General features: G+C 36.4%; 1 protein-coding gene across 5 annotated transcripts in view; it reads right to left on the reverse strand.

Annotated features, from left to right (window-relative positions):
• The window catches only part of VPS13A (vacuolar protein sorting 13 homolog A), a 244,743-nt gene that overhangs the window by 216,384 nt on the left and 11,659 nt on the right, over nt 1–16,700 (reverse strand). For all 5 annotated transcript variants that reach the window (XM_066367951.1, XM_066367950.1, XM_066367953.1 and 2 more), the window contains exon 2: nt 687–730. In XM_066367951.1, coding sequence (XP_066224048.1) covers nt 687–730 — 44 coding nt within the window. The remainder of the gene's footprint in view (nt 1–686; nt 731–16,700) is intronic.

The raw sequence follows: 16,700 nt of genomic DNA on the forward strand, positions 1-16,700 counted from the left end.
AAAATGTGGCATACACATATAAATTATTATTCAGCCATAAAAAGAAAAGATGTTCTGATACATGCTATAACAGGGATGAACCTTGAAGGAATTAACACTGAGTGAAACCAGCCAGATAAAAAATGTCAAAAATAGCATGATTCCACTTATATGAGGTACCTGGAATAGGCAAATTAAGAGACAGACAATAGATTAGAGGTTACAAGGGTCTACAGGGAGAGGTTATTTTTCTTTATGGTTACAGGGTTCCCCCTTTGGCATAATGAAAACATTTGGAAACAGATACTGGTAGTGGTTGCACAATACTGTAAATGTAATTAATGCCACTCAATTCTATAGTAAAAAATGGTTTAAATGGTATAAAAAACTGAAGATGACTGGGGAAATTAATTTAAAAATATATAGAAAACACAAAAACATACCTATATAATTGTATGTCAATTATACTCAATAAATAAGTTTATAAAAATAAAAACACATAGAAATAAATACTAGAAGTATTTTTAAATGGAGAAATTAAACTGTCAGTTTGTGCTTTTAAGGATATTAAGAATCCATTTTGCAAAATTCACATTTTACAAAATTTATGATCAAAAATTTTTCTCAAATGATTTAAAGTGACAAAGTAAATCAGGAAAAAGTGTATATATAAATGCACTAACAAAGTTCTTATAGTCAAAACTTACCAGGGCATTTTCTTTAATTTCAAGATTCTTTAGGGCCACAGCTCCTACAAAATAATAATAATAATAATAATAATAATAATAATAATTAAATTGAACTATTGAAATATTTTTCATTTTAAAAGTTAGGTATGGTTTATTCCTAAAATGTTATATTAAGTAAAAATAATTACAAATAAATGTACACAACAGAAAACAGAATCCAACTACAATTATATTAGTACACCTTCATTCTTCAATTTGTCTAAGATTTTAACTAAAACATCATTTATTGCAAGTTATATAACCTCTGCACAGTTGCAGTTACATGTTTTTACATTTTAATCAAAATTACACAAATAATACAAATCTAGCAACGTAACATGATCTAAGAATAATATATGAAAAATGAATTGTATTTAAATATACTTGGAATGAACTGGAGAGAATTTTTTAAATCCCAAATAAACCAGATATATAAAATAAAGTTCCCAAACTGAAATGCAAAGAGAAAATTAAACATAAAAAATGTCCAAGAACTGTAGGATAATTGTAATAGTTGTAATATGTACATTATGGGAATACCTGACGAAAAAAAAGAGCAGCAAAAACAGTGGAGTAATAATGGCTGAGAATTTTCCAAAATTAGTGATAAACCACAGCTCAAGCAAACTCAGAGAACACGAAGTAGAACAATAACCCTCCGACACACACATACACACACACACACACACACACACACACACAAATCTGCATTTAGGCATATCATAATTAAACTGAAGAAAAGCCAAAGATTAAGAAATATCTTGACAATCATCCAGAAACCCCTCTTATGGCTATATATCCAAAGAAAAGGAAAATGGGAACACTCCCATGTTCATTGCGGCATTATTCACGATAGCCAAGATATGTTACCAACCTAAGTGGTGTATATCAACAGATTAGTAGATAAAGATGTGATATACACACAGTGAAAAATTCAACCATGACAAAAAAAGAAATCCTGCCATTTGCCATAACATGGATGGACTTTGGAGGGCATTATCTTTAATAAGATAAGCCAGACACAGACTGGTGCAGCCACTGTGGAAAACAGTATGGAGATTCCTCAAAAATTAAAAATGGAACTGCCTTTTGACCCAGCCATCCCACTTTTAGGAATATATCCCAAGAACACCACATCAATGATTCAAAAAAAAGAAATGCAGCCCCATGTTTATGGCAGCATTGTTTACAAAGCCAAGATCTGGAAACAGCCCAAGTGCCTGTCAGTGGACCAGTGGACTCAACAGCTATGGTACATATAAACAATGGAATACTATGGAGCCATGAAAAAGAAGGAAATTTTACCTTTTGAGACAACATGGATGAACCTGGAAACTATTATGTTAAGTAAAATAAGCCAGGCAGAGAAAAAAAATATCATATGACCTCACTCATTTGAGGAATCCAATGAACAATATGAACTGAGGAGCAGAATAGAGACAGAGGCGGGATCAATGGGTCCAGAGGGAAAGCGGACAGAGGGAAAAGGGATGATAGGAAGGGATCAGAAAAGGGAAAGAGATTGGTAAAGTTTTACACACATAACACAACGTTATAGAGAACAGAAAAGCTAATCCTGGAGAAACAAGGGGAGGGCGTTGTGTGGAGGGGGAAAAGGGGAATGTTGAGGGGAACACGGGGGGAGGGAGATTGTAATAGTTGTAATACGTGCATAATGTGCATTCGGGGGAACACTAGAATCTATGTAAACACAATAACTTAAAATTAAAAAAAAATGATAAGCCAGACACAGAAAAACAAATACTGTATGTGGGATATAAAAAAGTCAAACTCATAGAAATAGAGTAGAATGGTTGTTACCAGGGACTGGTATGTGGGAAAATTGGGGAGATACTGTTGAACCTGCAACTAGGAAATGAGTAAGTTTTGGAGATTTAATGTACATCATAGTGATTACAGTTAATAATATTGCATTATGTACGCCAAAACTGCTAAGAGACTAAATCCTAAATGTTCTCCTCCCCCCAAAAAATGATAATTATGTGGTGTGATAAAGGTGTTAGCTAAAGCTACAGTAATAATCATACTACAACACAGGGTGGAGTAAGAGGAGGTTTACAGTTGTTCCTAAGGAATATAGTATACGATAATTAATAAAACAGGAACAAATTCTGTGTTTTGCATATGCAGAACCACTAACCTACTTTTGCTCAACCGTTATAAAAATGTATCAAATCAACATGTTGTATACCTTAAATTTACACAATGTTATATGTAAATTAGATCAACAAAAAATGAAAAATCTCAAATGAAAACAAAGAAACACACATATATACACATGGCACACAACCCAACAGAGGTATAAGGAATAACTGACTTGACAAATTCACTAGAGAAAGTCGAAAGCTGACTCAAACTGAAAAAGAATGAATCAGAAAACTTGAAAACAAGTTATTCAGAAATACTGAGAAGCAAATATTTTAAATAAAAGTGAAACAAGCCTAAGGAACCCATGGGATATCATCAAATGTATGCATTATGGAAGTCCAAAAGGAGGAAAAATAAGGGAAAGAAAAGTTATTCGAAGAAATAGTGGCCAAAATCCCCAAATTTCAGGAAAGATGTGGACATATGAATCCAAGAGACAAAGGCAGCAAGAAATAAGAGATATTACATATACAGATTCCTCTAAGATTATCAGTAGATTTATCTGCAGAACCTTGCAAGCCAGAACACAGAAATAAGATAGTTCAAAAATTTAAAGTACTGGAATAAAAATGTCCACTGAGAATATTATACCCAGCAGAATATCTTATCTATTTCAAAAATGAGTAAAAAAATTAAGATATCCTCAGATAAACAAAGGCTGAGGGAGCTCATTACCAGTAGATAAGTCTTACAAGAAATTTTAAAGGGAGAACAAGTTGAAAAAATGCTAGGGAGTAACTTAAAACCATATGAAAAAATATACATAAAGTTCTGAAGTAAAGGTAAATACATGGACAAATAAAAGAAACAGTATTAGTATAATTTTATTTTGTAATTTTACTTTTGTTCTTTTACAGAATTTAAAAGGTAAAGGAATAAAAAAAGAATAAGTCCATGTTAATAGATACATAATGTATAAAAATGTCATGTAACATCAATAACAAAGTTGGGGAGGCAGGCCCAAGTCCTTCTGATCGAGGCCCAAAAAAGAGAAAAAAAAAAAAAAAGTTGGGGAGGTGAACTAGAAATGACTAAAGCTACTGATTTGATTAAAGTTGGCATCACTTTAAAATATGCTGTTATAAATTTAAAATATTATTATCATCCCTGTGGAACCATAAAGAAAATATCTATAGAATATATACAAAAGGAAATAAGGGTATCAAAATGTGTCATTACAAAAAAAAATTGAACACAAGAGTAAGGAAAAAATGACAAAGTTAAAAGACATTTTAAAAATAATTAACAAAATGGCAATAGTAGCTTCCTTCTCAGAAATTTTTATTGAATTTATTGGTATGACATCAGTTAATAAAATTATATAGGTTTCGGGCGTACAATTCTATAATACATCATCTCTATACTGTATTGTGTGCTCACCACCCCAAGTCAAGTCTCCTTCCAACACCACTTATCTCCCCATACCCTCTTCTACCTCCTCCCAATCCTCTTGGTAATTACCACACCAGTGTCTCTATGAGTTTATTTTTGTGCTTAATCCCTCACCTTTTCACCCAGATCCGCAACCCCTCTCCCCTCTGACAGCTGTCAGTCTGTTCTCTACCTATAAGTCTGTCCCTATTCTGTTTTTTAATTTATTTTGTTCATTAGATTCCCCATGAGTGAAATCACTTAGCATAATACTATCAAGGTCCATCCACACTGTTGCAAAGGGTAAGATTTCCTTTTTTGTTGTTTTTTTTTATGGCCTAATATTATTCCATTGTGTAAATGAACCACATAATTTGTATCCACTCATCTACTCATCTGGCTATTGTAAATAACATTGTAATGAACATAGGAGCGCAGATATTCATTCAAATTAATGTTTCAGGGTTTCTTCAGGTATATTCCCACAAGTAGAATCGCTGGGTCATAAAGCAGTTCCATATTTAATTTTTTTGAAGTCAATCCCATACTGCTTTCCACGTGGCTGTACCAGTCTGTATTCCCACCAACAATGGACAAGGGATCCCTTTTCTCCATATCTTCACCAAAATTTATTGTTGATTTATTGATGACAGCCATTCTGACAAGTGAGATGTTATCTCACTGTGGTTTTAATTTGCAATTCTCTGATAATTACTAAGAGTGAGCATCTTTTCATATGTCTATTGGTCATCTATGTCTTCTTTGGAGAAGTATCTATTCAGGTCCTTTACCTATTTTTAATTAGATTGCTTTTGTGGTGTTGAATTGTATAAGTTCTCTATAAATTTTGTATAATATATATTAACCCTTTATCAGATGTATCACTGGCATGTAGGCTCTCCCATTCAGTGGGCTGTCTTTTTATTTTGTTGATGGTTTCCTTGGCTTTGCAAAACCTTTTTAGTTTGATATAGTCCTCCCTTTTATTTCTATTTCCCTTGCCCAAGGAGACAGATTAGAAAAAATATATATTGCTAAAAGAAATGTACGAGACTTTACTGCCTATGTTTTATTCTAAAATCCCTAGGGTTTTGGTACTAACATTTAAGTTTTTAATCCATTTCAGATTACTCTTGTTTGTTGTAAGAAGGTGGTCTAGTTTTGTGTTTTTCTTTCATCTGTCCAACTTTCTCAACACCATTCACTGAATAGGCTGTTTTCATCCCATTGAATGTTCTTGCCTCCTTTGTCAAATATTAGCTGACCATAAATGAGTGGGTTTATTTCTGGACTATTTTGTTCTATTGAGCTGTATGTATGTTTTTTATGCCAGCACCATGCTGTTTTGATTACTATGGTCTTGTAGTATAGTTTGCTATATTGGGGAGTGTGGTTCCTCCAACTTTGTTCTTCTTTCTCAAGATTGCTGTGGCTATTAAATGTCATTTGAGGTTCCATATAAATTTTTGGAATGTTTGTTCTAGTTCTGTGAAACATGCCATTGGTATCTTGATAGGCATTGTGTTGAATCTATAGATTGCTTTGGGTAGTATGAACATTTGACTATGTTCATTCTTCCTATCCATGAAAAACGTATATGCTTCCACTTATTTGTATCTTCTGCAATTTTTTTCTTCAGTGTCATAATTTTCTAAGTACAAGTCTTTCTCAGTACAGGTCTTTCTTGGTTAAATTTATTCCTAGGTATTTCATTCTTTTTGAAGAAACTGTGAATGGGATTGTTTTCTGTTTCCCTTTCTGATAAATTATTACTGCTGTATAAAAATGCAACTGAATTTTGGTTACTTTGTATCTTGCTACTTTATAAATTAATTTATCCACTCTAGTAGTTTTTGATGGTATCTTTAGGGTTTGCTATGGACAGTATCAAGTCATCTGCAAGTAATGCTAGTTTTACTTCTTCCTTTCCAAATCAGATACCTTTTTTTGTCTGACTGCTGAGGCTAGGACTTGAGTAAGTATGATGAAAGCAAGTATCTCTGTCTCCTTCCCAATCTTAAGTAAAATGTTTTTAGTTTTTGCCTGTCAAGTATGATGTTGGTGAGGGTTGCCATATGTGGCCTTTATTACATTGAAATATGTTCCCTCTATTCCCACTTTACTGAGAGTTTTTTATCATTTCTCACCGGTTCTTTTTTATGGTTTCTATGTCCTCTTCCATGCTGTTGTAGTTCTAAGTTCCTTGAACATCCTTTAACCATTTTTCTGAACTCTATATCTGATAAGTTGTTTGCCTCCATTTCATTTAGTTCTTTTTCTGGAGATTTCTCCTGTTCTTTTATTTGGAACATGTTACTTTGTCTCCCTATTTTGGCTGCCTCTTTTTGTTTGTTTCTATGTATTAGGTAGAGCTGCTATGACTCAGTCTTGGTAGGTGGTCTTATGTAGAAGGTGTCCTGTGGGATTATCAATAATTAATTTAAATGTATACAGACTCCCCAATCAAAAGACAAAGTTGGGCACAATGGATTTTTAAAAATAATATAGGATCCTACTATATGCTGTCTACAAGAGACTCACTTTAGTTATAACAACACATATAGGTTGAAATAAAAGGATGGAAAAAGATTTCCTGTGCAAACAATAATCAAAAGGCAGAGATGTATGCCTGTGTTATGTGCCATTGAGTCAGCTCCCACTCCTGGTGACCACATGAATGAGTGGTATCCACATTGTCCTGTCCTCAACAGCCCTGCTCAGCTTCTGAAGACTCATGCCTATAGCTTCTTTGTGGAGTCAATCCACTTATATGTGGTTTTCCTCCTCTCCTGCTACCTTCTATTTTTTTCCAGAATTGTCTTTTCCAAAGAACAGTGCCTTCTTATGATATGACCAAATTAGGACAGCTTCAGTTTTGACATTTTTACCTCCAGCAATGTTTCAAGCTTAATTTGCTCAAGGACCCACTTATTCATCATTCTGGTGGTCTAGGGCAGTGGTCCTCAAACCCCGGGCCGCAGACCAGTACCAGTCTGTGGGCCATTTGGTACCGGTCTTCAGAGAAAGAATAAATAACTTACATTATTTCCGTTTTATTTATATTTAAGTCTGAATGATGTTTTATTTTTTAAAAATGACCAGATTCGGAGGCCTGAAGATGTCAGCGGAGTAGGCAGATGCACAGACTCCCAGCTATCACCACCAAACTATAATACAAATCAACTTATGAAAAATCAGCATGAAAAACCAACTCTGGACTACAAGAACAGCTCTCAAAAACCAAGGAGCAAAGAAGAAACCACAACAAACCAGGTAGGGGGCACCTGAATCTCCCCTGCTTACAGGAACGGAGGGGAGGGTGAGACTAAGAGCCCAGAGGGGCTCTCACTCCAGGGAAAAGAGCAGAAAATAATGCTCACAGCCACTTGCCTGGTGACCAGGGAGCGAGGTGTGTTGAAAGGATTGGCTTATCTTCCAAGTGGAAAGGGGAGAGAGAGAGACAGACGGTGAGGAGCAGAGGAATACAGGGGACGACCTAAAAAAGCTGACTCATCCAGTACTGGAGTCGGCCATAGCTGGAGGAGGGACCGATCCTTTCAAAAAACAGAACTGAATTGCTTCCAGATCACAAATCTCCAGACATCTCTCCAGCTCGAATCAGCACAACAAGAAACAGCTGAAAACAAGAAGTGGGGAGGAGGGGCAGTAACTCAGGTCTCCATGGAGATCTGAGATACACCTTCCCCTACTGAAGCTGAGAAAACACCATGCCCCCAGAGAGATTAATTGGTGGAAGAGGCCTTCAGAGTCTCAGGTTACACCCATCTGCATTCCTGGGTACAGTTTCAAGGAAGCTCCCTGCTGAGATCAGTAAACAAGACTATCACCTGTTAAGAAAACAAACAAATCAAGACTTCAAAGCGGCCCCAAACCGAAAGTGGATTACAAATAATAGCTGATGCCAACCCAAGAAGACCAAGAAATAACACAATTGAAAATTGGAGGCAGACAACACCAAGCCTAGACTCAACCAGCTCTACAAGCAAAACACCCAAACACAGAAATGAGAAGACAAAGAAATGCAATCCAAATGAAACCACAAGAGAAACCTTCAGGAATTAAACTGAGTGATATGGAAATAACCAAACTTCTGGATGCGGAGTTCAAAATAATGATTGTAAGAATGCTTAGGGACCTTAGAACAACAATGGATGGTCATTACGAACACCTAAATAAAGAAATAGCAAGTATAAAAAAGGATATTGAAATATTAAAAAAGAATCAGTCAGAGATGACAAACACTATATCAGAAATGAAGACCACAATGGAAGGAATTAAAACCAGGATGGATAGAGCTGAGGATCAAATCAGTGAGTTGGAAGATAACTTGAATGAAGACAAGAAAGCAGAGAAGAAAAAAGAAAAAGAGACTCAAAAAGTCTGAGGAAACTCTTAGAGAGTTCTATGACAACATGAAGAGAAATAACATCCGCATCATAGGTGTTCCTGAAGAAGAAGAGAAAGAACAAGGGATAGAAACTTTGCTCAATCATATCATAGCTGAAAACTTCCCTAAATTAATGCAGGAGAAACTCTCACAAGTTCAAGAAGCACAGAGAACTCCATTAAAGAGAAACTCAAAGAAACCTACACCAAGATATATCATAATTAAAATATCAAAGCTAAGTGATAAAGAGAAAATATTAAAAGCTGCTAGAGAAAAAAAGGCTATCACCTACAAAGGACCCCCCTTAAGGATGACATCAGACTTCTCAACAGAAACACTTGAGGCCAGAAGGGAATGGCAAGAAATATTCAAAGTAATGCAGAACAAGAACCTACAACCAAGACTACTTTATCCAGCAAGGCTATCATTTAAAATTGAAGGACAAATAAAAAGCTTCCCAGACAAAAAAAACCCTCAAGGAATTCATTACAACCAAACCAATGCTGCAGGAAATGTTAAGTGGCATGGTGTAAACAGATCACAGTGGGAAAAGAACATAGCAAAAAAGGAATACAAATTTAAAGAATAAAATGGCAATAAAAAACTACATATCAATAATAACCTTAAATGTAAATGGATTAAATGATCCAATCAAAAGACATAGGGTAGCTGTATGGATAAGAAAACAGGACCGTACATATGCTGTCTACAAGAGAAACACCTTAAAACAAAAGATGCACATAGACGGAAGGTAAAAAAGGATGGAAAAAATATTTCATGCAAATGGAAATGAAAAAAAAGCTGGGGTAGCAATACTTATATCAGACAAAATGGACTTTAAAACAAAGACTATAGTAAGAGAAAAAGAAGACCACTACATAATGATAAAAGGAGCAACCCAATAGGAAGATATAACTATTATAAATATCTAAGCAACTAATATAGGAGCACCTAAATATATAAAGCAGACTTTAATGGATATAAAGAGCGAGATCAACAGCAATACTATAATAGTAGGGCATTTAACGGCCCTGGCTGGTTGGCTCAGTGGTAGAGTGTCGGCCTGGCGTGCAGGAGTGCCAGGTTCAATTCTCGGCCAGAGCACACGGGAAAAGCACCCATCTGCTTCTCCACCCCTCCTTTCCTTCCTCTATAGGTCTCTCTCTTCCCCTCCCGCAGCCAAGGCTCCATTGGAACAAAGTTGGCCCGGGCGCTGAGGATGGCTCCATGGCCTCTGCCTCAGGCGCTAGAATGGCTCTGGTTGCAACAGAGCGATGCCCAGATGGGCAGAGCATCACCCCTTGGTGGGTGTGCTGGGTGGATCCCAGTTGGGCGCATGCGGGAGTCTGTCTGACTGCCTCCGTTTCCAACTTCAGAAAAATAAATGGTGGCCTAACACGAAAAAAAAAACCCACAAAAAAAAAAACAGTAGGGGATTTAAATACCCCACTAACATCACTAGATAAAAAAAGGCTATCACCTACAAAGGACCCCCCTTAAGGATGACATCAGACTTCTCAACAGAAACACTTGAGGCCAGAAGGGAATGGCAAGAAATATTCAAAGTAAGAAAATTAACAAAGAAACAGTAGACTTAAAGGACACACTAGATCAACTCGATTTAATAGATATCTTCAGAACCTTTCACCCTAAAGCAACAGAATATACATTCTTTTCAAGTGCTCATGGTACATTCTCTAGGATAGACCACATGTTAGGGCACAAAAGTGGTCTCAACAAATTTAAGAAGACTGAAATCATATCAAGCACTTTCTCTGATCACAATGGCATGAAACTAGAAATCAACCACAACAGAAAAGCTCAAAAATTCTCAAACACATGGAAACTAAATAGCAGGTTGTTAAATAACAAACGGATTAAGAATGAGATCAAAGAAGAAATAAAAAAATTCCTAGAAACGAATGACAATGAGCATACAACAATTCAAAATTTATGGGACACAGCGAAAGCAGTACTGAGAGGGAAGTTCATAGCACTACAGGCACACTTTAAGAAACAAGAAAAAGCTCAAATAAACAACTTAACCCTGCATCTAAAAGAACTAGAAAAAGAACAGCAAGTAAAGTCCAAATGTAGTAGAAGGAAGGAAATAATAAAGATCAGAGCAGAAATACATGACATAGAGGCTAAAGAAACAATACAGAAGAATATACATAATTAAAATGTCTATATTACCCAAAGCAATTTATAAATTCAATGCAATACCAATTAAAATACCAATGACATACTTCAAAGATATAGATCACGTATTCCAAAAATATATATGGAACCAAAAGAGAACACGAATAACCTCAGCAATCTTAAAAAAGAAGAATAAAGTGGGAGGTATCACACTTCCTGATATCAAGTTATACTACAAAGCCATTGTACTCAAAACAGCCTGGTACTGGCATAAGAACAGGCAAATAGATCAATGGAACAGAACAGAGAACCCAGAAATAAACCCACAGCTCTATGGACAACTGATACTTGACAAAGGAGGTAAGAGCATACAATGGAGTAAAGACAGCCTCTTTAATAAATGGTGTTGGGAAAATTGGACAGCTACCTGCAAAAAAATGAAACTAGACCACCAACTTACACCATTCACAAAAATAAACTCAAAATGACTTAAAGACTTAAACATAAACCGTGAAACCATAAGCATCTTAGAAGAAAAACATAGGCAGTAAGCTCTCTGACATCTCTCAGAGCAATATATTTGCTGATTTATCTCCACGGGCAAGTGAAATAAAAGACAGGATAAACACATGGGACTATATCAAACTAAAAAGCTTTTGCACAGCTAAAGACAATAAGAACAGAATAAAAAGACAAACTACACAATGGGAGAACATATTTGACAATACGTCTGATAAGGGGTTAATAACTAAAATTTATAAAGAAGTTGTAAATCTCAACACCAGGAAGACAAACAATCCAATCAAAAAATGGGCAAAAGAGATGAATAGACACTTCTCCAAAGAGGACATACAGATGGCCAATAGGCATATGAAAAAATGCTCAACATCACTAATCATTAGAGAAATGCAAATTAAAACCACAATGAGATATCACCTCACACCAGTCAGCATGGAGCTCATCAACAAAACAACACAGAATAAGTGCTGGCGAGGATGTGGAGAAAAGAGAACCCTCCTGCACTGCTGGTGGGAATGCAGACTGGTGCAGCCTCTGTGGAAAACAGTATGGAGATTCCTCAAAAAATTGAAAATTGAACTGCCTTTTGACCCAGCTACCCCACTTTTAGGAATATACCCCAAGAACACCATAAACCTACTCCAACAGAAGAAATGCACCCCCATGTATATGCAGCATTGTTCACAATAGCGAAGATCTGGAAACAGCCCAAGTGTCCATCAGAGGACGAGTGGATTAAAAAGCTTTGGTATATATATACTATGGAATACTACTCAGCCATAAGAAATGATGACATCGGATCATTTACAATAACATGGATGGACCTTGATAACATTATACGGAGTGAAATAAGTAAATCAGAAAAAACTAAGAACTATATGAATCTATACATAGATGGGACATAAAAATGAGACTCAGAGACATGGGCAAGAATGTGACGGTAACGGGGGGCGGGGAGGGATGGGGCGGGAAGGAAAGAGAGGGGGTGGGGGAGGGGAGGGGCACAAAGAAAACCAGATAGAAGGTGATGGAAGACAATTTGACTTTGGGTGAGGGGTATACAGCATAATCAAATGTCAAAATAATCTGGAGATGTTTTCTCTCAACATATGTACCCTGATTTATCAATGTCACTTCATTAAATTTAATAAAAATAAAATAAAATAAAAAAAAGTTGAAAACAAAAAGTTGAAAAGAAACATTTTATCAATTGCAACAATACATTATAATATGATAAATGCATAAAACATTTGTAATATTTTATATTGTAATTATGCTTACATGCCTACATGCCTATTAATTTTTAATAATTGTAATTAAAAAGTACTCATTTAGGTAATATCTAAACGAGTACTTTTCCATTACTTTTCCATTGAATGAATATTTTTTGTCAATGTATCATCTTGTAACAATATATTGCAAATATCTAAACAAAAAATATCTTTCATATTAAATTTTACGTGAATTGTGAAAAAAAAAAGACTACACCTGGCCGGTTGGCTCAGTGGTAGAGCGTTAGCCTGGCATGCAGGAATCACAGGTTCAATTCCTGGCCAGGGCACATAGGAGAAGCGCCCATCTGCTTCTCCAGCCCTCCCCCTCTCCTTTCTCTCTGTCTCTCTCTTCCCCTCCTGCAGCCAAGGCTCCACTGGAGCAAAGTTGGCCCGGGCACTGATGATGGCTCTATGGCCTCTGCCTCAGGCACTAGAATGGCTCTGGTTGCAACAGAGCAATGGCTCAGATGGGCAGAGCATCATCCCTGGTGAGCATGCTGGGTGGATCCTGGCCGGGCACATGTGGGAGTCTGTCTGACTGCCTCCCCGTTTCCAACTTCAGAAAAATACAAAAAAAAAAAAGACCAGATTCCCTCTGTTACATCCGTGTAAGACTCACTCTTGACACTTGTCTCGATCACATGATACATTTATCCGTCCCACCCTAAAGGCCTGTCCATGAAAACATTTTCTGACATTTAACAGGTCCATAGCCCAAAAAAGGTTGGGGACCACTGGTCTAGGGTTTCCGAGAGCTTTCCCTCAACAGTGTATTTCAAATGAATCTTTCCCGCGCTCAATCAGCCTTCTTCATCATCCAGCTTTCTCATCCACACACAGCAACTGGGAATGTGTGGATGATCTTAGCCCTGGTCCCTAATGACACATCCTTGCTCTTGATGATCTTTCCTAATTCTTCCACTGCTGCCAAGTCTCAGCCTCCTCTTGATTTCTTTGGTGCTATCTCCATTTGAAATGTTGACTGCACCAAGGTATGCAAAATCTTTAACAATGTCAATATCTTCATAGTCTGTTAAAGTTGTGTATTTCTTCTACAGTCATGATTTTTGTCTCCTTGATGTTCAAATCACTAATGCTTTGGCAATTTCTCCTCTAAAAGTCATTTCAAACCACTGCTACTTTCAGCCAGTAAGATGATCATCTACATATCTTAAGTTATTAATATTTCTTCTACCAATTTTCACTCCTCCTACCTCTGAGTCTATCTAGCCCAGTGTCCATATATATGTCCTAGTACAGATTTTAAACACAGGAAGAGAAAATGCACCCTTGTTTGACAACTTTACATATAGGAAACCATTCTGTCTCACCATATTCTGTCCTGAGTGGCTTTTTGCCCACAACAAAAGTTATGCATCAAAACACTCAAGTGCTGAGACACACCCATTTCTTTAAGAGATATTTATAGCTTTTCATGATCCACAAAGTCAAAGGCTTTACTGTAGTCTATAAAACGTAGACTAACCTTCTTCCAAAATTCTTTGGAGCATGCTAGTATCCAAAGAATGTCCACAATTAGACTTCAAGTACCTCTTCCTTGACTGAATCCAGGGTGAACACCAAGCACTTCTTGTCCTACCTAATGTAGAAATCTTTGTTATATCACCTTGAGCATCACTTTGTGTGTGAAATTAAGGTGATGGTCCTATAATTATTGCACTTCTTGGCCTCTCCTTTCTTAAAACTTGGGATGTATATTGACCATTTCCAGTTTGTAGGCCTCTGTTTTATTTTCCATTATTTCTTGACATATCCACATTAGGATTTTTGAGAGATTCAGTCTCTGTGGTTTTATGGGTATCCCAGTTGACCCTGGTAATCTATTTTTTCCCAATACTTTCAAAGCAGTTTTCACTTCACTTTCTAGAATTACAGGTTCTTCCTCTTAAGAATCTTCTCTAAAGGTATCTGTCATCTGTCTTTTCTGTATGGATTTTTCAATATATTGTTGCCACTTTCCCTTATTTTCTTCTGGTCAGATAATCTCTCTTCTTGGTGGTAGTTCTGCCTTCCTATTTTCGGTTTGAATTTCATTTTAGTTCTTGAATCTTCTGATAGAGGTCACTTGTTTTTCCTTTTTTATTGTTCTCTTCTATCTCCTTACATGGACTACTGTAATAGTGCTCTTCATCTCTACATGATAGTACCTGAAAAACTGCATTCAACATTCTCAACTTGCTTTTGTCACCTTTTTACTTTTGTCTGTCTTTAACAATTGTTTAGTGTACCTTCCTTCATCCATCTTGATTTTTCCTTCTAGCATTGTTTTTTCTTAATCTTCCCTAATAAGATTTCTAGTTTCAGTCTACAGTTCTTCTGGTTCTCAGTCAATCAAGTTTAATAGTCTCTTTTTATTTGGACTTCAAATCCATCAGGAATGTTATTTACATTATATTTTGGCACTACAATTCTTAGTGTTCTTTGGCTTTATTCTAATGTTTGATAGTTGCTTGGTCAGCACCACAGTCTGCTCCTGTTCTGGCTTTGGCAGAGAGAATGCAACTTCTCCATCTCCTGCTTCCAATTACATAGTCTATATGATTAGGTATTAACCATCTGGTGACATCCATGTACACAGTCTTTTCTGTTCAGCTATTTGAGGCATGTGTTTGCAATTGACAAGCTGCTGGCTGCACAGAAATCCATGAGCCAATTTCCTGCTTCATTTATATAACCCCTAATTTCCTACTTTTGCATTCCAATCACCTATAATTTTCAGCATGTTTGGTTTGAAGTGTGATCAAATTTTTCTTGGATATTTACAGGAACTTTTGATTTCATCTTGTTCAGCTTCTGTAGCTGGGAGAACTGAATGATGGTTATGATGCTTACATTATTAGGTTTTCCTAGAAGTCTCATCATTACTCGGTCAGGCCTTGCACTGTAGCCCCTAACGGGCTGCACTTCATCTCGTCTCAGTAGTGAAGCCATTCTACTTCTTCTGAGTTTGTCATTTCTGGAGTAGAACACCTTATAGCAGCCTCACTATAAATGTTGCATTCCAGTCCATTTAGTTCACTAACACCAAGTACTGTAATGTTCAGATGTTCCATCTCTTGCTTTACAATTTCCAGTTTACCTTGGTCCATGCTTGTTACAGTACCTGTTCTAACTGCATCTGTTGTGCAGCACTGTATTGTACTTTCCTTTTGCCTTTGTGCATATCAGCTGTTAGATATGCTTCTCACTTTGGTTTAGCTATGTCATTAACAACCAAGCTATTTGTACTCGTTGTCTGCTCTTTCCCAGGAACTGTTTTGAGTACTTTCCGACCTGAGAATCTCCTCTTTCAGCACTATTTCATATTTCATTTTGGACTGTTTTGTCAAAGGGTTTTCAGGGTAAAATGAAATAAAAAATAAATAAAATAAAATGCAGCAGTGATTTACCATTGTCTTCTGCTGTGCAGTGTATGGGGCCAAACCATATGTGTTTGGGTCCACGGTATTGCAATCACCAAACACGTACAAAATGTAGGTGCCCCTGCAGCAGAGATAGTTATACTAATATTAGACAAAATGGGCTGTAAGTCAATGCCATCACAACAAAGACAGACATTATATACAGTGGTCCCTCGTCTATCACTGGGGTTAGGTTCCAGAACCCCCCCCCCATAGGCGAAAATCCGTGAAATAGCGACCTTATATTTATTTTATTATTTATATATATTTTAAGGTTTTCTATATTCTCCCCACACTCTTATAAAACTTTTCAATTTTTTAGACTAGAAAATGCTTGTTTTAAGACCTGAAACAATTAAGTACATAGAAGAAGACATAGGTACTCAACTCAGGGACCTGGGTTTTAAAGAGCATTTTATGAATTTGACTCCAATGGCAAGAGAAGTGAAGGCTAAAATTAATGAATGGGACTACATCAGACTAAGAAGTTTTTGCTCAGCAAGAGAAACTGATAACTAAATAAACAGAAAGCCAACTAAATGGGAAATGATTTTTTCAAACAACAGCTCAGATAAGGGCCTAATATCCAAAATATACAAAGAACTCATAAAACTCAACAACAAACAAACAAACAACCCAATAAAAAAATGGGAAGAGGATATGAATAGACACTTCTCCCAGGAAGAAA

This window comes from Saccopteryx leptura, chromosome 2, assembly GCF_036850995.1.
Source record: "Saccopteryx leptura isolate mSacLep1 chromosome 2, mSacLep1_pri_phased_curated, whole genome shotgun sequence".
Classification (NCBI taxonomy): domain Eukaryota; kingdom Metazoa; phylum Chordata; class Mammalia; order Chiroptera; family Emballonuridae; genus Saccopteryx; species Saccopteryx leptura.